Consider the following 21,512-nt stretch of genomic DNA (forward strand, 5'->3'; position numbering starts at 1 on the left):
CTTTCTTTCTTTCTTTCTTTCTTTCTTTCTTTCTTTCTTTCTTTCTTCTTTTTTGGCAAGGCAGTTGGGGTTAAGTGACCTGCTCAGAGTCACATATCTGGTAAGTATCAAGTGATCAAGCATCTGAGGCTGGATTTGAACTCAGGTCCTCCTGACTCCAGAGCCAGTGCTCCATCCACTGCATCACCTAGCTGCCTCTAAACCATTTTTCTATATGACTATAGATAACTTTTATTTCTTCTGAAAACTGCTTGTTCATATACCTTGATCATTTGTCAGTTGGGAATGGCTCTTAATTTTATAAGTTTGACCCAGTTTCCTATATATTTGAGAAATAATGCCTTTATTGGAGAAATTTGCTGTATATTTTTTTCATATTACTTCAGCATCTGTGGCACCTTTTAGCAAAATGTAGTTTCCCTGATTATCTCTTTTAATTAAGTCTATCTTTGCTTTTGCTTTGTCTGAGATCATGACTGCTACTCCAGCCTTTTTTTTAACTTCAGCTGAAAAATAATAGATTCACCTCCAGCCATTATTTTAACTGTGTGTGTCTTTCTGTTTCAAGTGTGTCTCTTGTAAACAACATATTGTTGGATTCTGGTTTCTAATTCATTCCACTATCTGCTTCAGTTTCATGGGTGTGTTCATACCCTTCACATTCACAGTTATGATCATTCCTTTCTCTTATCCTCTTCCCCTCCTATTTTCCTGTTGGGTAAGACAGATTTCTATACCCAATTGAGTGTGTGTAGATATATATATATATATATATGTATACATACACACACATATGTATATATATATACATACATACATATGTGTGTATGTATACATATATATTCCCTTTTGAATCAATTCTGATGAGAATGAGGTTAAAGTATTGCCTACCACCACCCCCATTTCCCCATCACTGTAAGTTCTTTCTTCCACATCGCTTTTATGTGAGATAATTTTTCCCATTCTTTTGACTTTATTTTATTGTTTCTTGATGTCTCATGGAGTCATTAGCTTTTACTTGCACAATTCTAATTTTTAAGGGATGATTTTCTTCTATGAACTTTTGTATATCCTTTTCCATTTGGCTTATTCTGCTTTTTAAGGAGTTCTTTTCTTCTGTGAATTTCTTGTGCCTCTTTTATCATTTGGCCAATCTATTTTTAAGGTGTTGATTTCTTCAATTTTTGTGCTTCATTTACTAAGCTCTTAATTCTCTTTTCATAATTTTCTTGCATCATTCTCATTTCTCTTCCCACTTTTCCTTCTAGCACTCTTAGCTCTTTAACTCTTTCAGGAATTCTTGTTGGGCTTGTGTCCAATTGCATTTTTCTTTGAGGCTTTGCTTGTGGTTGTGTTCATGTTGTTTTCTTCCTCTGACTTTGTGTCTTGGTCTTCCCTGCCACTGTAGTAGCTTTTTATGGTCAAGGTTTGTTGTTATTGTTGTTGTTTGCTCATTTTCCCAGCCTATTTCTTGACTTTGAAATTTACATTACAGTTGGGCTTTGCTCATCTGGGATTGGAGGAGCACTTTCCCAAGCATTAGGCTTTTTCATGCTGCTGTTTTTAGACCTAGTCTGCAAATTATCAATCTTTCCAAGATGATTTGATCCAGGGAGAAGTATGATTGCTGCTCTCCTTGTCTGTAATGCGGTCTTTACCCAGGAAGAGCCCCTGCTTCCCTGCAATCATAAGTGCTACTGCTCATCTTGGCCTTGGTATGGGGACCAGGTCCCTTGTTCCCTTGTGACTGACCACAAGCCCTACTCTCCATCCTAGAACTGTGACCTAGAACTACATATGGGCAGTGGAGTTGCAAAAAAGCTCCCAGTCCTGTATCCAGTCTCTTTTGGACAAGTTCTCAGAGCCCCTTCCTGTCTCTGAGTTGAGAGCTCCCAAAGCTGCTGTTGCTGCTGTCACGGCCACCTCCAGGGCCCACAGCTGGTGCTGCCTTTGGTTGGGCTTCGTGGCAACCCCCGTTCTGTGTCACAGACCTCCCCTACTGATCACCCAGGTTGTCTTGGACTGGAAAAATGTATCACCCTGACCTTTTGTTGGCTCTGCCACTCCAGAATTCCTGTTTTGAACATGTTGAATTTGAGATTTAGGATAATAATTCAACAGCTGATAGCACTAATTGTTTGGAAGTTATTCCTTATGTTAAGTCAAAATCAACCTCCCTGTAATGGTTCATTACTACATGAAGGGATCTTAGCATCTATTTCTATTTCCTCACCTACTGGAATGAGCCAGTTCAGCCCTGTAAATATCTGAAGACAACTGTCATGTTCCAGTTGAGCTTCTCTTCTCCAATCTGAACATCCCTAGTTCCTTCAACTTTTATTCATATGACAATTTCTTATTTCCTCCAAATCCTATTTGCTCCTCTCTGGATATGTTCCCATTTATCCCTTACAAAGTGACACTTCAGTTCTGTAACTGAACATAATACTCCAGATGTGGTTTCTATGGGTAGATTATAGTGTGCTATCATCACTCTCCTTCTGGATAATTTATTGCTATTAACAGCCCAAGATCACCTTCCTCCACTAAAATCTTCCTCATGATGATAGTGTGATAGAACTAGCATTTCTCTGACCCAGCTTCTTTCCCCACAACATGGCAAAGGCTTTAACAAAAAGAAGACGACACTGTCCCCAGGACCTGATTGTTCCTGGCTTCCCTGGTGCAGCTTTCTGCTCATCTAACAGCCAGAGGAGCAAAGTGCTGTTGTTTCCTTGGTGCATATCCTTGCTGTTATGGCAAAGTAAACCTCCTATGTTAAAGTTCAATGACTTCCAAGAGCCTCATTTCATCCCAACATTGAACCTGAATTAAAAATGTCTGGATGTTAGTCACTTCTCTGTTGTTGTTCAGACTTTTCATGACCTCATTTGGAGTTTTCTCAGTGAAGATACTCAAGTGTTTGTCATTTCCTTCTGTAGCTCATTTTATCGATGAGAAAACAGAGGCAAATGGTGTTAAGTAACTTGCCCAGGGTCACATAGCTAGAAAGTGTTTGAGGCTGGATTTGAATTCAGTCTTCCTGACTCCAGACCTAGCACTTTATCCACTGTACCACCTAGCTGCCCCAGTTTCTGTAATACATCATTTAAATTATCCCTCTGAGCTGTTTGTCATCCATAGATTTGATAAGCCCGCCATGTTTGTCTTTTGTATATTATTGATTTAGTATGTCTGAGCCTTTGGGGTGTGCCTGTGGTTAGGTAGAGGAATAGAGTGAAGGGGATAGTGGAAAGGTTCAGAAAGGTAGGAGATAAATCAGTAATATGTGTAAAACAAGGAAGCCAGAGGAGGAGAGTTCAAAGAGGGAGGGAGTCAGCACTGGCAGGGGGTGCAGAGAGTTTGGGGAGAATGAAGTAATTGGATTCTATAATTCAAAGCAGATCTTTGTCAGCTTTGAAAGTATAGTTTTAGTAGAGAGAGGGATAGAAACCAGATAGCAAAGGGTTATTAATGAGTGAGAGATGTAGTAGTGTATAAATAACGGATACTAAACTTTGGATTCAGAAGACGTAGGTTTGAATCCTGGCTTTGCCCCATCTGGGGTGTAATGGAAAAGCCTTAGATTCTGCATAACCTTGGGCCAATTACCTAGCTTTTCCGAGTCTCAGTTTCCTCTTCTAAAAAATGAGGAGGTTGGACTAGAGGATCACTAAGGTCTGTTTCCATTTCTAAATTCTGTGATAAAAAAAACAGAGACCGAGGAAATGAGTTGTTGGAGAACTTTGGCTATGAAAGGAAGGAGAGAAATAGAATGGTAGCTAGAGGTTTTTTCAAAAGAGGGAGACCAAAGGCAAAAGGGTATGCAGGAGAAGGATAGAAATGTATTAATGAGGACCCTAGGGAGTTGATAACAGGTAGGATCTGGGACAAGAACAGGGGTTAGCTTTGGAAAGTAGGATGGCGGCTATCTCCTGACAGATTGGAGAGAAGGATGAATACTGAAAGCCATGCAGTATGTGAGCAATGTCATCATATAAAGGAACAAGAGTATTTTTGAAACAAATTGATGAGAAATAGTTCTTTCAAAAATAATATTTTATTTTTACCCTGTTATGTGCTAAAATAAATTTTACATTCTATTTTTTAAATTTTGAGTTCCAAATTCTATCCCTTTCTCCTTTCCTCTCTTTCCTCTCTCTCCCTGAGAAAGTAAGCAATCCAATATAGATTATACATGTGCAATTGTGTAAAACATTTCCATATTATTCATTTTGTACAAAAAGACTTGAACAAAAAACAATGTAAGAAAGAAAAACAGTATGTTTCAGTCTGTATTTAGACAATATCAGTTCTTTCTCTGGAGGCAGAGAGCATATTTCATCATGAGTCCTTTAGGACTGTCTTGGATCATTGTATTGCTGAGAGTAGCTAAGTCATTCAGAGTTTTTCATCATACAATATTGTTACTGTGTACAGTGTTCTCCTGGTTTTACTCACTTCACTTTGCATCAGTTTATGTAAGTCTTTCCGGGTTTGAGAAATAGTTCTTGAATAATAATTTCCATGTGCATTATACTTTAGAGCTTAAAAAGCATCTAACATAAGTTATCTTCTTTGTTTCTCACAACAATCTTAGGGGTTGTTAGAGGTAGGAAGTACAGGGATCATCATCCCCATTGTACAGATGAGAAGACTGCGGATCCAAGAGAGGAAGTCATTTGTCTCAAGTCAGATGACTATTATAGTAAAGAACTGGAATTTAGACCCAAGGCCAGTGATATTGCACCACAGCTGCTGCTCTAGACATTTTTAGAAACTGCCTCAGAATCCATGAATAAGCCAAACAAAAAAATCATTTTCATTAGGGAAGGGGAAAGGATTAAGCATTTATTAAGCAAACTATGTACCAGATAATATCTCATTTGATCCTCATGACAACTCTGGGAAGTGGTTGCTATTACTATCTCCGTTTTACAGATGAGAAAATTGAGGCAGACAGAGGTTAAGTGACTTGCTTAGGGTCACACAGCTGGTAAGCATATGGGGCCAGATTTGTACTAGGCCTTCCTGACTGTGGCCCAGCAGTTTACCCACTTAGCTGCCCCATTACTTTCCCAAACTTTGTCTGGGGACTTCCAAAAGTGTGGCCCAGACTGACTGTCCTCCTGATTCCCCAGATTTGGCTCTAAATGGCTTTTAAAAATGAATTCCAAGAATCATATGACTGTCCAATCTTTATCAAAAAGGGACAGAGTTGCCAACATGGAGAGTATTTCGAAGAAAGTATTGCAGGATTTATAGGATTTATTAGCAATCACAGAAGAATCAGTATGAGGTCAGCAAACATAGCTCTGGATTTGGAGTCAGGAGGTGTTGGTTCAAATCCTTTAACAAGGAAATGTGTGGCCCTGTGCAAGTCACTCGACCACATCAAGCCTCAGTTTCTTCATCTGCAAAATGGGAGTAATAATTGTGCTACTTACCTTGCAGGGCTGTTGTGAGGAAAGTGCTTTTTCTCCTTTAAAATTCTAGAGAAACGGGAGTCTTTATTGTTAAAAGACACAAATGTGTTGTTAGTGGGGCATGGGTTGGTGGCTAATGTTTTGGGAATGAGTGGATAAGAAGCCTTTGTTATTCCTTCTTAACCCTAGTTAGTGCCTCCTCTCTTGATTATCTTCCAGTTTATCCTGTCTTTTTTGTGGCTTTTTTGAACTTAGTGGTTTGCACGCTCTCTCTCCACTTAGATTGTGAGCTCCTTGCCAGCAGGGACTTTTTTTTTGCCTTTCTTTGTATACTATGCACTTATAGGCCCTGGCACATAGTAGGGTGCTTAATAAATGCTCATTGACTGACTATATGACTTCCCAGGATGACCACTTTGAACTAGAAAACAGGGTTTAGATGGATGTTTTAGTTTGTTAAAGACTTAACTCTGTTTCTTCGCAGTTACACATTGTGGTTCCCTCCCTCTCATCCCCCATTGTCTGCCACCAACTCCTAAGGATCTTTCTTTCAAAATATCTCTTCCTCGCCTTTGTCTTTTTCTTCCTATTTTCAATGTCACAAATTCCCATCATATTATTCTTGGCTATTGTAGCAGCCTCCTGCCTTCAGCCTTGCCTCCCGCCTTCAGCCTCTCCTCCCTCAGTCTGTCACTCATTTACTGCCAGATTAATGGTCAGTGGCTCTCCACTTCCTCCCATCTATAGCATGAAGATGTTCTTAAAAGAATTCTGAAATTGTAGCCAAGACAGAGCTGGGTTTCAATCCTGCCTCTGACATGCATTGGCCATGTGACTGTGGACAAGTCCCTCAACTTCCATGACTTCCCATTTCCTCATCTGTGAAATGGGGAAAATAATCATTCAACAAGTATTGCCAAGAAACGTGCCACATGTGGAGGATGCGTACAGGTACAAAGCACGGAACAATCCCTGCAGGCGAAGGGCTTATGTTCTAACTGGGGAGACAAGAAGAACACATTTAAGTATACAGGGCATACATATGAAGAGAACAGATACAAATAAATGCTAAGCGGTAGAAAACAAGAGCATTTGAGAGGGAGGGTACTAGTGTTTGGGAGAGTCAGGAAAGGCTAAGCATGCCTGTGGTAATTTTGTTGTTTTTTTTTTTGTTGTTATTTGTTTGTTTTTGTTTTTTGGAAGCAATCAGGGTCAAGTGACTTTCCTAGAGTCTCACAGCTAGTAAGTATCTGAGGCCAGATTTGAACTCAGGTCCTCCTAACTCCAGAGCCAGTGCTTTATCCACTGTGCCACCTAGTTTCCCCATATACCTGTAGTAATTACCTCATAGGGTTGTTGTGTGATCCAAAGGCAAGCATAGATATACAATGATTTGTAACCTTAAGGTGCTATATGTTTCAGCCGTTATCATCATCATCATCATCATTATTGTTTGTTGTTCAAAACCTTTCTTCACACTGTTTCCCCCAACTTGGAAAGCTTGTTGGCCAAACTGACGTTGATTCTTCACAGATTTGGTTTCTCTCTTTCTATCAAGGTCCAGCTTGATTCCTACCCTCCCCCTCCCCCCAAAAGGGCAGAGTTGCCAACATGGCAACTTCTTTTTTTCACCACTTAATAGTATTTTATTTTTTACAATTATATGTAAAAGTAGTTTTCAACATTCACTTTTATAAGATTTTGAGTTCCAAATTTTTTTCTCACCCCCCTCCCCAAGATGACAAACAATTTGATATAGACTATACATGTACAATCATATTAAACATATTTCCACATTAGTCATGTTGTGGAAGAAGAATCAGAACAAAAGGGAAAAACCATGAGAAAAAAAAGAAAATAGTATGCTTCAGTCTGCATTCAGACTCCATGATTCTTTCTCTGGATGTGAATAGCATTTTCTATCATGAGTCCTTTGGAATAGTCTTAGATCATTGTATGGCTGAGAAGACCTAAGTCTATCAGAGTTGATCATTGCCCAATGTTGCTGTTATTGTGTACAATGTTCTCCTGGTTCTGCTCACTTCACTCAACATCAGTTCAACATGGCAACTTCTTGAGGCCTTCCTCGACTTTTCTAGGCCATTGAAGGTCCCCTCCCCAGACTCCTTTAGCATCAGGCCTCATCACTTTCTGTTAGGATGACTATCTCTAGTACCTTACCCACTGTACAGCTGGTACCAGACTCGTGGGAATCTCAGAGATAGCAGGGCTTCTTCATTAACCCATACCTGAGCAGACATCTTCTTTTCCACTCAATAGATGTTGTCAGCTGGTATTCAATAAAACTTAACATTTAGCTCTGGAGGACTTCTTAGTGACCATCCAGTTCACAGACTCTCAAAGAGTGGTCGAGGGCTTCCAAGTGGTCCCCGAGGCCTTTTCAGGGGGTCCACAAGGTCAAAACTATTTTTATGATAATGTTGTTTTTTTGAATTTCCAATATGGGAAGTATCTGTGAGGTCTGTGAACTTGTTTTTAAAAAAAATATTTCTATAACTATTTCCATGTAACTACTTGTCTTTGCAATCCTATGTATGCCATTTGATACACTTATTCAAAGAAAGGGACACCATAGATATGACCCACAAAAACAAAATATCCTTAATAATTTTTATGATTGTAAAGGGGTCCTGAGACCAAAAAGTCTGAGAAGCACTGATCTAGTTCAATCCCTGCAATTTATAGTTGAGGAAACTGCTTTTGATAGAAGGAAATGACTTGAATAAGGGCACCTGGGTAGTGAAGAAATGACTCATCATTGCCCTCATTGGTGGCAGCAGCGTCATCATCATTATCTCTTACGTTCATAAAATGCTAAAAGGTTTGCAAAGTGTTTTTCGTGCATTGTATCATTGATCCTCATGCCAAACCTGTGAGGAAGGTGCTATTGTTATCTTCAGATGTGAAATGCCTTAATCAAGGTTCCAAGGCTAGCAGGTGTCTGAGACAGGATTCGCACCCAGGTATTCTTGACATGGAGTCCAGTGCTTTATTCTACCCCTAGGTTTCCATTGCAGCTCTGATACTTGTGGGCACTTCCCCTCTCTCTATGCCTCGGTAATATAATCATTTGGCATCTCTTACACGATTGTGGTGAGGAAAGTGCTTTGTAGATGGTGTGGTGGATAGAGTGCTGGAACCTGGTATCAGAAAGATCTGAGTTCAAATGCAACCTCAGACATTTACTAGCTCTGTGATCCTGGGAAAGTCACTTACCTTTTGTTTGCCACAGTTTCCTCGTGTGTAAAATGAGGTTAATAATGGCATCTATCCCCTAGGGTTGTTGTGAGGATCAAATGAGACAGTATTTGTAAAATGCTTTGCAAAAAACTATGCTAAGTGCTATGTAAATACTATCTTATTATAAGCATACTATGGAAATGGGAGTTATTTAATAGTTACGCAGTCCTAGGAGAGGCTCAGTAAACATTTGCTAAATGGATTGAGGAATGAAATATTGGTTCTGTATTTGACATTCCATCCTTGTTGTTTATTTTTTGACTGGAAGTTGGTCATCTCTAGCTTTTTATCTTCCCTTCCTCTGTTTCTTCCTTTTGTCTATTCCAGAGGTTTTTAACTCAAGGTCTGTGAACTTGTTTTCAAAATATATTTTATAGCTATTTCCATGTAACTCCTTCTTTTTGTAATCCTATGTATTTCATTTTATCTACTTAAGACATTATTCTAAGAAGGGGACATCATTTTAATCAGCCTGTCAAATGGGCCCATGATACAACATGAGTTAAAAACCCCTTTCTAAGTATCTTTATCAAAGTCACCTTCCTCATCATCTATGGTGACGCCTTCCTTCTTTCTTCCTCAAAGCCGCAAAACTGATGGATGTTTATCCTCCTCCAGATAGCCTTTCAAGAATGCAAAAGCAGGTGTGGAGTCAGGGGCCCTGGCTTTAACTCCTGACTCACCTAGCACCGGTATCGCTCTGGGCTTTACCCCTGTGAGTGTCAAGCTCTTCAAATGTAAAACAAGAGAGTTTGACTAGGTGATCTCTAAGGTCACCTTCAGCTCTTAATCTTAAGATCCTAGATCAATTCTCTTTGGGCCTCAGTTTCCTCATATGTGAAAAGAAGAAGTTGGATTAAATGATCTCTTCATTACCTTCAAATCTAAATCCTGTGATCCCATGATCCATAACTTCTCCAACATGGGCACCAGGACATCTTTTACTTTCAACTACTCTCATTTCTCTCCCACTGCCATGTAGCCTGCCTTTGTATGGAGTCATGTCCATCTGTTTGCCTTCCCCTATGCAAGTTCTTTCCTCTGGCATCTAAGAGACACTGGCCTCGAATACCACCATCCCCCTTTTACCATTCATTAGAATACTGCCTGCCCACCCTTCAAGATCCACATGAAGCCTATTCACACAGTTTGCCTTAGTAGAATAATGGCAAGGTTCATACCTAACGCCCGTAGCCTGTTCATTTCCTGGGGCATTTATATAACTTCCCCATATCAATCTTCAGTCCACCTATTCCTTCCATGTATTGTTCATCAGGGAAAACTCTCAGCAAAGAACACATTGAAAAATATTTCCTTTCCAGATGGAAAGTCTCCCGGGTGCTCTTTTCTTCCCACTCACTGGGAAAAATTGGAGCAGCATTCTCGAGGACATCCTGCTGGAATGGAACTAGCCACCCCAGGAATGGCCCTTCTGAGACACTGGGGTGGGTGGCCATGAAAGGTGGGGACCAAAGCAATCCTTTGTAATAGAAGGAAGGCAGTGGTCTGTTCCTACTAGAGATTTATGTTGGAAGCCAGCATTGGGTTCCATTTGCTCTCTAAGTCACCTTATTCTGTAACCATTTCCTGTATGCTTCTGTTGTAGTTGGAAAGATTTTCAGTGAATGGTACAATCTGGAGACTCAATCCAATTCAATTTAACAAACATTAATCAAGCACCTAGTGTATGGAAGGCATTTTGTTAGATAGATGTCACATAAACTCTGATTATAAGGAGCTCACAATCTGCCTGTTTCTTTAATAGCCAATAAAAGAAAGTTATAGGTTGAACTAGATGATGTCAAAGGACCCTTTTCAGCTTCATTATTCTCATAGTTGCCAGAATGGTTTCAGATTTGCAAAGTGCTTTACATAAACCATCTCATAACAACCCTGGGAGTTAGGTGCTATTATTATCCCCATTTTGCAGAAAAGGTAACTGAGGCTAAAAGAGTTAAGTGACTTCCTCAGTCATATACCTAGTAAGTATCTGAGGCAGGGTTTGAATTCAGATCTTCCTGACAAGTCCAGAACTCTTGTCACCACACCAGCTAGCTGTCATATATGTTCTATATTCAGTATGATAACATTTTATGTTTATGGACTGCCAGTGTTGAAAAGGACCTCAGATATCATCTCGTTCAATCCTTACCTGAATGGGACTCTTCTCTACCATGTCCCTGACTAATGGATATTGCTTTAATACTTTCAGTGATAGAGGAATGACTTCCTTTCAGAGTAGCCCATTCTACTTTCAGACAGCTCTGTTGGATTTTTTTCCCTTCATACTGAGGCATAATCTGCTCTCTGCACCTTCTACCCAAAGCTTTTCATCCTGCCCCCCCGCCCCAGGACCAAGTAAAACATGTCCAATGTCAGCCCTTCAAATATTTGAAGACAACAATCATTGTCTCTAATTCTTCTGCTCTTCAGTTGTTCAGTCATTTCAGTTGTGTCTGACTCTTCATGATTTCATTTCAGAGTTTTCTTGGCAAAGATACTAGATTTGTTTGTCATTTCCTTCTTCAGCTCATTTTACAGATGAGGAAATTGAGGCAACCAGGATTAAGTGACTTGCTCAAGGTTGCACAGCTATGTCTGAGGCTGGATTTGATCTGAAGAGGATGAGTCATCCTAATTCTAAGCCTAGTGCTCTATACACTGTGCCACCTAACTGCCCTTTTCCAGATTAAATATTAAAATACCATTAAATTGTAAGCTCCCTGCAGGAAGCGATTGTCTTTTGCCTCTTTATTTCTTCAGTGCTTTGCACAGTGCCTATCACATAGTAGGCACTGAATTCTATTAAGTGTTTATTGATTGTTTATAATCAGCGTTTCTTGGTTTATTGACTTATTAAACATCCCTAGTTCCTTCAACCAGTCCATTTTCGATGGTTTCTCAGATACTTTCTAGCTTATTGGTGACCTTTTTAATGAAGCTGCCCACAACTGGACTCAGTAACTCAGATGTGGTTACTGAACTGACCCAGGCAGAGGACAGCAGGACTTCTGCCATCTTTGTTCTGGGTGCTGTGCTTTTATTAATGCAGCCTAAGAAGGAATTAGCTTTATTTTATTTATTTTTTTTATTTTTAACATGTGTTTTTAAAACTTCGGGTTACAAATTTTCTCCCTTCCTGCCTCCCCACCCACCGTCATTGAAAAGGCAAGCATCTCAATACAGGTTATAGATGTGTAGTCATGTGAAACACTTCCATAGTAGTCCTGTTGTGAAAAACTAAGTGTATTTCCCTTCATCCTATCCTACCCCCCATTTATTCTGTTCTCTCTACTGACCCTGTCCCTCCTCAGAAGTGTTTGCTTTTGATTATCCTCTCTCCCAATCTGCCCTCCCCTCTATCAACCCCCTGCGCTCTTGTCTACTTCCCCCCTTATTTGCCTGTAGGGTAAGATAGATAGGAATTAGCTTTTTTAATTGCTGTATCACACTATTGACTACCATTGAGCTTGTGGTCCACTAAAAACCCTCGTTTTTTTCCACAGAGCTGACATTCTATGTCCTCTATTCTAAAAGGTTCCTTCCAAGTCTGACATTCTGTGTTGTGTGTTCTAACGTTTTCCATTCTAAGGAGTTGGCGATAGTAGGAAGGGCACCAGATTTAGGATCAGAAGATCTGGTTTCAAGTCCTGGCTCTGACTCTTACAAGCTGTATGGCCATTGGGAAATCACTTCTTCTACCTGAGGCTCAGTTTCATCATCTGTAAAATGGGAATAATTCTTGCACTGCTTACTTCACAGGAGTTGCTGTGAGGAAGGTAAAATGTGAGTGATTATTCAAGGCTAAAAGAGAGAAAAATAGGAAAGGAGGTGGAACAAGGAAATTAGTATTCTTCAGTGTTACTGTGAAATGTCCTGGCCAGATGAATGATTTTGAGTTGGCATATTGTTCTTTAATGGACTAAAAGGAAACCAAGTTTTGTGTAATTGTAATAATCAATCTTGGTCCAGGAGGACAGTCAGTCATTCAACTATCATTTATTAAGGACCTACAATATACCAGGCACTGTTCTACAGGCTTGAGGCAAAAAACAGTCCCTGCTCTCAAGAATCTCATGTGGGAGTCTAATGTGGAAGACAATATGAAATCAACTCTGTATGAATAATATATATGTATATATGTACATATATATATATATATATATACACACATACATACATACAAGATGACTGTGAGTAGTCTTAGAGAGAAGGTACTAAGATGAAAGAACTCTGGGAAAGGCTTCAGAAAGTGAGGCTTAAGCTGAGACCTAAAGGAATCCAGGAAAGCTAGGGGGCAAGGAAGAGGACAGAGAGCATTCCAGACATGGAGGGCAGCCATTGAAAAGAAGTTGGGAGATAGGGCATCATGTGCAAGGAAGAGTAAGGAGGGTGATGTCATTGAATCAAAGAGTACATAGAGGGGAGTGAATTGCAGTAAGACTGGAATAGGAGAGATGTTACAAAAGTAGAAATGACAAGGTTTGACAAATTATTGAATATGGGAGGTTAAAGAGAGTGAGAGGTCACGAATGACATCTAGGTTGTGAACCTGGATAACTGGGAGGATGGTGGTACCCTCGACAGTAATAGGCAATTTAGGAAGAGAAAAGAGTTGCAGGAAGAAGATAATTAGTTTGGGTTGGGGAATGTTGAGTTTAAGATGTCTAAGGGACATCCAGTTTAAGATGTTTAATAGGCAGATGGAGAAACAAGACTGAATTTTAGGAGAGAAATTAGGGCTGGACACAAGATATCTTTTCTCATTAGAGACATGGGGGACCTTAAGTGGAGAATTTTGCCTACACTTTCAGATGTGGGCATGGTATTGGTTGGTTTTGTTTAACCATGTTTCTTTAATTACGAAATTGAGCTTATTGTTGAGTTATTTGTGGAGTATCTGGAAATGATGGATATAAAAATAAATACATCAATAAACTTATTTTAAAATATGTAAATAAATCATACAATCTAAAATCCTAAGTTCCAGGACCCCGGACTACATCTCCTAGGTTCCTCTTTGTGAGAGGCTATTAGCTGAGCACCATTTTATTTCTTTAGCCTATGAAGTCTTTTATGAAGAACTTCTGGCTGGCAGCTCTCTCATTTTAGTGATTTGGACAAAGGAAGACATTGGCTTAAAGCTGCTTCTATGGTAAACCAAATACCCAACATCAGAATCAAATAATCATATTGTTGAGAGGGACTTAAGAAACCATTTAATCCAACTCATACCATACCAAGAATACCACTACAATATCACAAACCAGGGGCCATTCAGCATCTATGAAAATTAAGGCTTCTAGAGAAGGGGTATCCATTTCCTTCCAAGGCTGCCCATTTTGTATTTAGACAGCTCTCCTTGGAAGTTTTTCCTTATGTCAAGCCTAAATCTTTTTCTCTGCAGTTTCCATCCATTACTGCTAATTCTGCCCTATAGGGCCAAGCAGAATAAGACTCATCCTTCTTCCACATAGCATCTCTTCAAATAATTGAAGATAGCTATGCTATTAACCATAGGTCTTCTCTTCTGTAAACTAGGGCAAAACATCTTCTTCAATTAATTCTCATATGGCATGAACTTGGCCCTTCTCAATCCTGGTTGCCCTCTTCTAGACAAATTTTAGCTTCTCAATGTCCTTCCTAAAATGTGAGGCCCAGAATTGAACATAGGATTCCACATGTTATTTGACGAGGGCAGCAAATACAGTGAAGCTATCACCTTCTTAATTTTTGACACTATCCATATATTAATGAAGCCTAAGACGTGGATAGAATCCCACCCTGGAAGTCAGAAAGACCTTACTTAAAATCTGGCCACAGACCCTTAATAGCTGTGTGATACTGGACAAATCACTATTTGCCTCAGTGTCCTCATCTGTAAAATGAGCTGGAGAAGGACATGGCACAGCACTTCAGTATCTTTGCCAAGAAGACCCATATGGGGTCAGGAAGAGTGGGACATGACTGAAAAATGACTGAACAAGATAACATTAGTTTTTCAGTTGCTATATCATGGTGTTTACTTATTTTGAATTTGTAGTCTACTGAATCTCCCAGATTCTTTTCAGAAGATCTGTTATCAAACCACACCTCACTCATCTTGTACTTGTGAAATTGGCTTATTGAATTAAAGTTTAAGACTTTATATTTATCCCTATTAAATTTCATCTTGTAGTTGGGATTTGGCCAAATATTTTAACCTATTGAGATCCTTTTGGATCATGAGTCTGTCATCTAATGTGTTAGCTATCTCTGTCATCTGCAAATTTTATAAGCCTCCCATTTATGTCTTTGTTCAAATTTATTGATAAAAATGTTAAACAGTACAGGGCCAAGTATAGATCTCTGGGGCACTCCACTAGAGACTATCTTCCAAGTTGACATTGAGCCATTAATGACTCTCTTTGGATCCAATTTTAAATCCACTCTGAGTCCCTTTAATTGTTCTATTACTTAGTTCACATCTTTCTTATCCATAAAAAGTACATGAGAGATTGTCAAATGTCTTGCTAAAATCCAGGTTAACTATAAATTTTGTTTCCTGACCTACCAGCCTAATTACCTTGTCAAAAAAGAAACTGAGGCTTGCCTGGCATGACCTATCCTTGATGAATTCAGATTTTCTCTGCAGCATCTCATATGTCCCCTGTGATCTTTCAAAGATCACTGACAATGTTCAGCAGTCATGTACATCAATTATTTCAATCCTCTGGAATATAGTTTGTCTGTGCCTGGTGATATGAACTCATCAAGGGCAGCTAAATATCTCCATGCCTTTCTTGAATTTCAATTCTCTTTTATACAGTTTTGTTTTGGCTTTCTGATTCAAATATGATTCTCTTTGGCAGAGGATAAATTGAGCAGCTACACTTTCTCTCTATGAAATCCATTATTATTGTCATGTCCACTCTGAGCTATGGATCTATCCCTTCTCGGATCTTTCTCTGTTCCCTAATGTAGCTTAAACTCCTTAACATTCCTTGCTAGCTTTATCTCATTCTGAATAATGGTTTCTTGGCATTATTCTTGTACAATTTTATGAATGTATGTAATTATTCTTTCAAGACTATGCTACAGTATTCTCTTGTAATTATCCTGTTAACCTTGCTTCCACTTTCTCCCTTCCTTCTTCTCTCTCTTGCCTTCCTTTCCTTCCCTTTTTTCTCTTTCCTTCCTATCTTTATTTTTATTTCTTTTTGATTTATTGGTGAAATTGTTTTTTGGCACATCAACCAGTTGCCAGGAAACATCCAAATAAAGCCCCTACAAAATACATTCTGTGAAAACAGTTAAGCCAAGTTATCTAATGTTGTGATTGTGATCGATAACATATGTATGTTAAAAATCTAAACAACGAGTCACTTTTGCATCCGCATTGATTTTTTTAAACAACCCTCCCCCCAACCTTTCCTCTTCATTGGAAATGTTTTCTTTTGGTTATTAGCATTTCAATCCTGAGAGCTTGCCATCCCCTCTAGAATTTTAGCCCATGGAATCCTACCTATTCTTTCTCTGAACTTTTTGAAATCTTTCAAAAAATTTAGAATACCTTCTTAATTGGGATCTTTTTTTTCTTTCACTATCACCAGTCTAAAATGGAGTAGTCACTTCCCACCAAGGTTCCCATCATTTCTATTTCAGAAGCCAATTCCTCCCTGTTGGTGAGAATCAGATCCTGAAAAATAGCTCCCCTTTATTGGTTCTTCCAACTTTTAAATAATGAAACCATTATTAAGTCAAGACAATAATTTCTTAGGGGCTCTATTTTGGACAGATAGTGAGTTCCAACTGGTGTCTGGATAATTTGAAGTTCCCCAATACTAATATGTCATGCGTAAATGTTAGGTTTAGAGTCTATCTGCTGAAGTCCTCATTTATTTCTTCTTTCTGTCCACATGACCTAAACTGCACTCTGTTAATAATATTCTTGCTGTTTCTACTTCTGTTGCACTTTATTTGAACACTTTCCACTGTGTTTCCCCCATTGGGTTACTGGGTTTCTTCACAAAAATGTCTTCTTAATATACAATGCTCCCCCGTCCCCGTAACTATCCTCTCTTCCTTTTGAATGAAGCATCTTTCCAAAATCATATCCCAAGAGCAAACAAAAATTTATTTGCCTGAAGTCTTGCAAATCTAATCAAAAGGGATTTAACCTGAAAAGAAGAAAAAGGAAGTTGCCAACATAACTCTCCCAAGTTTGATAGCATGGAGCAATGGTTTCCAAATAGGGGGCTACAGCCTGATTCCAAGGTGTGTGTGATTGATTGAATGATGAGAAGATGAGTCATACCCTCCCCTCCACAGGGGCCAATAGCATGGCTTATCTCCAGTATATTCTCTTACTGCAAACATACTCTCTCCCCTCTCCTTTCATTCTACTGAGCAAATTCTCAGTCTTCTCCCTCATGAGATGGATGTTGACCACTAAGAGCAATAACAACCTAATTTCTGCTTGGACATTCACAGCACCAGCTGTGCAGGTGCCACTGGGGAAACACCTCCCATAGACCCCTGGTCCTCTGATCACTTCAAAGTTGGGGCAGAATCCCTTCAGAGGCTGGGAACTCTGGAGTAGTGACCATTGAGCAATAGCCCTACCTCTTCCCTTTTTGTTTTAGAAGGAATAGTGACTTTCACAGGATAAATAGGCAGTGGGTTGAGATCTTCATTGCAGATCTCATTATATCCCCAGTGCCAGGCATAGGACCCAGCACAAATTAGGCATCAAATAAATGTTAGTTGAATTGAAAGTGGCTTCTGAAAGGAGTGACCTGTGATGATATAACCCACCTTGTCCTCCAAATAAAAGGGATCACTCCTTCTTTATCATTCATTTTTAAAGACTTAGCAATTATCAAGATTTAGCAGCCCTCTTCATCCCACGTATGAAATCATTGACTGAGACATTCAGCAACAAGCCTGGATTAAAGGTTAAATGCTCCTTGGAAGTTTTAAATTTATGTGAATGAATTCAGTGGATGAACTTATCTCTTTGTTTTCTAGGAATTAGCCAGCTGTGGATGGAGCAAGAAAGAGAAACATAGCCTCGCCCCTAATATTGTGGCCTTTACCAGGAGGTTTAATCAGGTAAGGAATAGAATGCCATTTCCTGCTTGCCCAGAATTTATTTGCTGACTCAGCTCTGTCCTCATCAGTGGTTTCCTTTTGGTATCTGCTGCTTTGTTCCAGTGCTACTAGAAAAATAGATTCTGACCTTGGCATGATGGGAAATAGATTGCTGGTTTATTAAGACCATAGGAGTTAGTGCTGGAAGGGACCTTAAAAAGCCAATCGAATGCTTTTATTTTCAAGTTGAAGAAACTGAAGCTCAGGAGTTTACTGACTACTTAAGACCATATAGGCCTTTCTTCACCTTTACCTGTGAGTCCTGCTCTGATGCCTTCTGATGGCACAGAAGTGATCCTGGAGGCTCTGCCTATGAGAACAGAAGTTCTGGCAAGACCTCCCCAGGTGGAAAGGTTTCAAGTGTGGGATAAAGATAAACCATTTGACTGGCATCTGAGGACCAGTCCAGCTATTTGGAGAGGCTCATCACAAGAAGATTGGTCTTTTGGAGCTGCATTTTATTGGTCGTAGCAATTTATTAAGCTATCTACTGAGGCTGCATTTGATGTCACAAAGGGATGGATGAAAATATGGATGAAAACAATGGTCAGTCAACTTGAACTCAGTCAACTTCTGGGAGGTGACTCTGTAGTCCAATGGCCCAAACCTGATACCATGTAGACTTAGCAATGCCTACCCATACTGCTGTGCGTGTAGGTCTTTTCCCAGCAAAGTGTGGTAGACAGAGAATGCTGGACATGGAGACCGAAAAATGTGGGTTCAAATCCTGCCTTAGTCTCTTACCAGCTGTATGACCCTGCATAGGCTCTTGGATCCTTAGTTGTTTCATCTGTAAAATGAGGTTAACAATGACCCTCCCCAGGTCGTGAGGCTCAAATGAGTTAATGTATGTAAAGTACTTTGAATATGAATGTTAGACATTGTTATTACTATTGCATTTCTTTCCTTTTGTTTTCAGAGATTATAACCAGGGTGGTGACCTTACCCTCAGACATTCTGTATGACCAACCAGCTGAGTTCCTAAGTGTTGGCTTCCCCGAGGGCCCTCAGCCTCTCCAGCTGCTCATTAGCAGTAGGAAATGCCTAACCCTGGAGATCATTCTTGCTCAGTCTGTGTTGCTCTGTAGTCTTAAGGATACCGTACAAGATCCATGTAACCAATTAATTGTTGTGGGCTGGTACTCCAGAGATTAAAGCTGCTCTCTGTCCTCAGTGTGATGGAGAGAGAAGGGCTAGGTTAGTTAGACCTGTTATCAAAAGAAATCCACCTAGAGTGGCTCAGAAGTCTTTTATCCCTCTTTTAACATGCTTTTTCTTCCCTTTCAACCAAGTTTGGCTTTAACAGCAACAAACAAACAGATGTGCAAAATTGCTGCAAATTCTAAGGGGATTTGCCTTATTTTTAAGAAAGTTATTTGACTTAATGCCAAGCCATTCACCGCCTCTGGCCAGCTGCACAGCAGAGCAGTCACAGATTGTGCTGCTGTCAGCATTACACCAAGATGCCGGCTTTTTTGGGTAAAGTCAATGAGAGTTTCTTTTTTGAACAGATGCACAGTGTTATAATCAGTATTCATTCTATAAGCAAGTATGGATGGCACATTAGGATATGGAATCCCTGGTGCCTTAGGAGGGGATGGGGCCAGTTAGGAGCTAGTGCTTAGGCTCTAGTCAACAGGGCTCCAGAGGAGAGTAGCTGTGGTAGCTGAGAGAATAAACATGCTGAGTCAAACCAGAGTTCACAAGATAATCCAATCCAAAGGCCAGACAAGAGGCAGAAATAGGAATTCTTAGCAGTGGAAGCCGGGGTAAACCACCATGGAGCCAGGGAGGACACAGTGTAACTGAGAATGGTGGCATTTGTAGGATAACAGTTTTGTCTCCATTCAGGATACCGTGATGCTAGCATGCTGGTCATGACCCCTCCTTGTTTTATAGCATCAACAATATCTTTGTTATAGAAACTGCTTATAAAACATATTAAAGTCCAGTCCAATTCTGACATAGATTTATTTCTTTGAAAGAATGAAATATTCATTTAATTTATTTCATAGTAAATCTGAATCAAATCTGGGAGGAATACCTGACATGTCAGACGACAGAACTGAAATTCCAAAAGATTTTAACAGGCTAGAACAAAGAGATGACTCTAGCAAAGTGAAACTTAATAGGTATAAGTGTAAAGTCCTACAGAAGGATTCAAAAAAGTCATCTGTACAAGTGTAGGATGAGGAAGGAGTAGCTAGACAGTAGTTTATGTGAAAAAAGAACTTTGAGAGAAGGGCTAGTATACTACGAGGTCAGTCTAAGTCAGCAGAGAAATCTATTATCAGTAATTGGCACTGGGGCTGCATTGAAAGAGGTAATGCTGATAGAACAAGAGAGGCACCGTCTTGGCTACATTCTAGCAGACAATCCCTGAAACATTGTGTTCATCTGTGGGTCCTTCAAATATTGATAACCCTAATCAACCAATAAGCATTTAGTAAGCCCCTATTACATGGCCAGCACTGTGCTGCGTGCTGAGGATGCTGGTGCGAAGAGTAAAACAAGCCCTCCTTTCAAGGAGCTTGTGTTTGTCCTTTGTTCTCAAAGAGGACCATGATAATGTCCAGGAGATGATGTCGTGACTTGCAGTTGACTTTGTTTTGAGTGAGGGAGGACTGTGCAAGGTCACCAGCCTCACTTTCTTCTCTAGAGCCATCTGGGTCTAATGGCCAGATATTCATCAGGGTTACTGGAGGTAGCTCAAGATGCAATGGAAGACGCTGGCCCTTTTAAGCTAAGGTCTTTTCAGGTTCTCACTTTAAGTGAAGCAACACCCATTCAGTGAATAGGCCTTTTTAAAGAAGTGAGTCAAGAATCAGAAGCAAACACTTCTGGGGAGGGACAGTGTGAAAAGAGAGAATAGAATAAAGGGGGTGGGGCGAGATAGGATAAAGGGAAATATATTTAGTTTTTCACAATATGACTACTATGGAAGTGTTTTGTATGACTACACATGTATAACCTATATCGAGTTGCTTGCCTTCTCAATGAGGGTAGGTGGGTAGGGAGGAAGAGAGAAAATTTGGAACTCAAAGTTTTAAAAACAAATGTTAAAAATTGTTTTTACATGCAACTGGGAAGTAAGATATACAGGCAATGGGGTATAGAAATCTATCCTGCCCTACAAGAAAGTAGAAGGGGAAGGGGATAAGAGAAGGGGAGGTGGTGATAGAAGGGAGGGCAGATTAGGGAAAGAGGTATTCAGAATGCATGCCATCTTGGGGTGGGGGGAGGGATGAGATGGGGAGAAAATTTGGAATTCAAAATCTCATGGAACTGAATGTTGAAAACTAAAAATAAATAAATTAATAAATGTTTAATGTAAAAAACAAATAAATATAATCTTGCAAAAGAAAAAAAGAAGTGAGTCAAGGGATGGCCCCCTTAATAAAAAAAATTAAACTGGGAGGGAAAAACCCTCAGGGTTGCTGGCCAGAAGAGAAACAGTTACAATTTACATTCACTCTGAGCCTGGAGTATCCAAAAAAATAACCGTTAAGTGGTACTTGGGCAGGGACCTCTTGTTGTCCAATCTATGAGCTCCAGAGTGATTTGGGTTCAAGGCTTGGTCTTTGAGAGAGAGATCTATCCAGTAAAGGAGCTTATATCCTAACAAGGAAGACAAGTACAGATACAAGTATGTACTGAATAAATATTAAGCAAAGAGACTAGGGCAACCAGGGA

General features: G+C 39.7%; 1 protein-coding gene across 5 annotated transcripts in view; it reads left to right on the plus strand.

The window, feature by feature from the left end:
- LOC114047108 (ras-specific guanine nucleotide-releasing factor RalGPS1) overlaps window positions 1-21,512 on the plus strand; it is a 490,091-nt gene that overhangs the window by 70,700 nt on the left and 397,879 nt on the right. For all 5 annotated transcript variants that reach the window (XM_027867848.1, XM_027867845.1, XM_027867844.1 and 2 more), the window contains exon 4: window positions 17,697-17,780. In XM_027867848.1, the coding sequence (XP_027723649.1) occupies window positions 17,697-17,780 (84 nt within the window). The remainder of the gene's footprint in view (window positions 1-17,696; window positions 17,781-21,512) is intronic.

This window comes from Vombatus ursinus, unplaced genomic scaffold, assembly GCF_900497805.2.
Source record: "Vombatus ursinus unplaced genomic scaffold, bare-nosed wombat genome assembly UNPS02014786.1, whole genome shotgun sequence".
NCBI lineage: Eukaryota > Metazoa > Chordata > Mammalia > Diprotodontia > Vombatidae > Vombatus > Vombatus ursinus.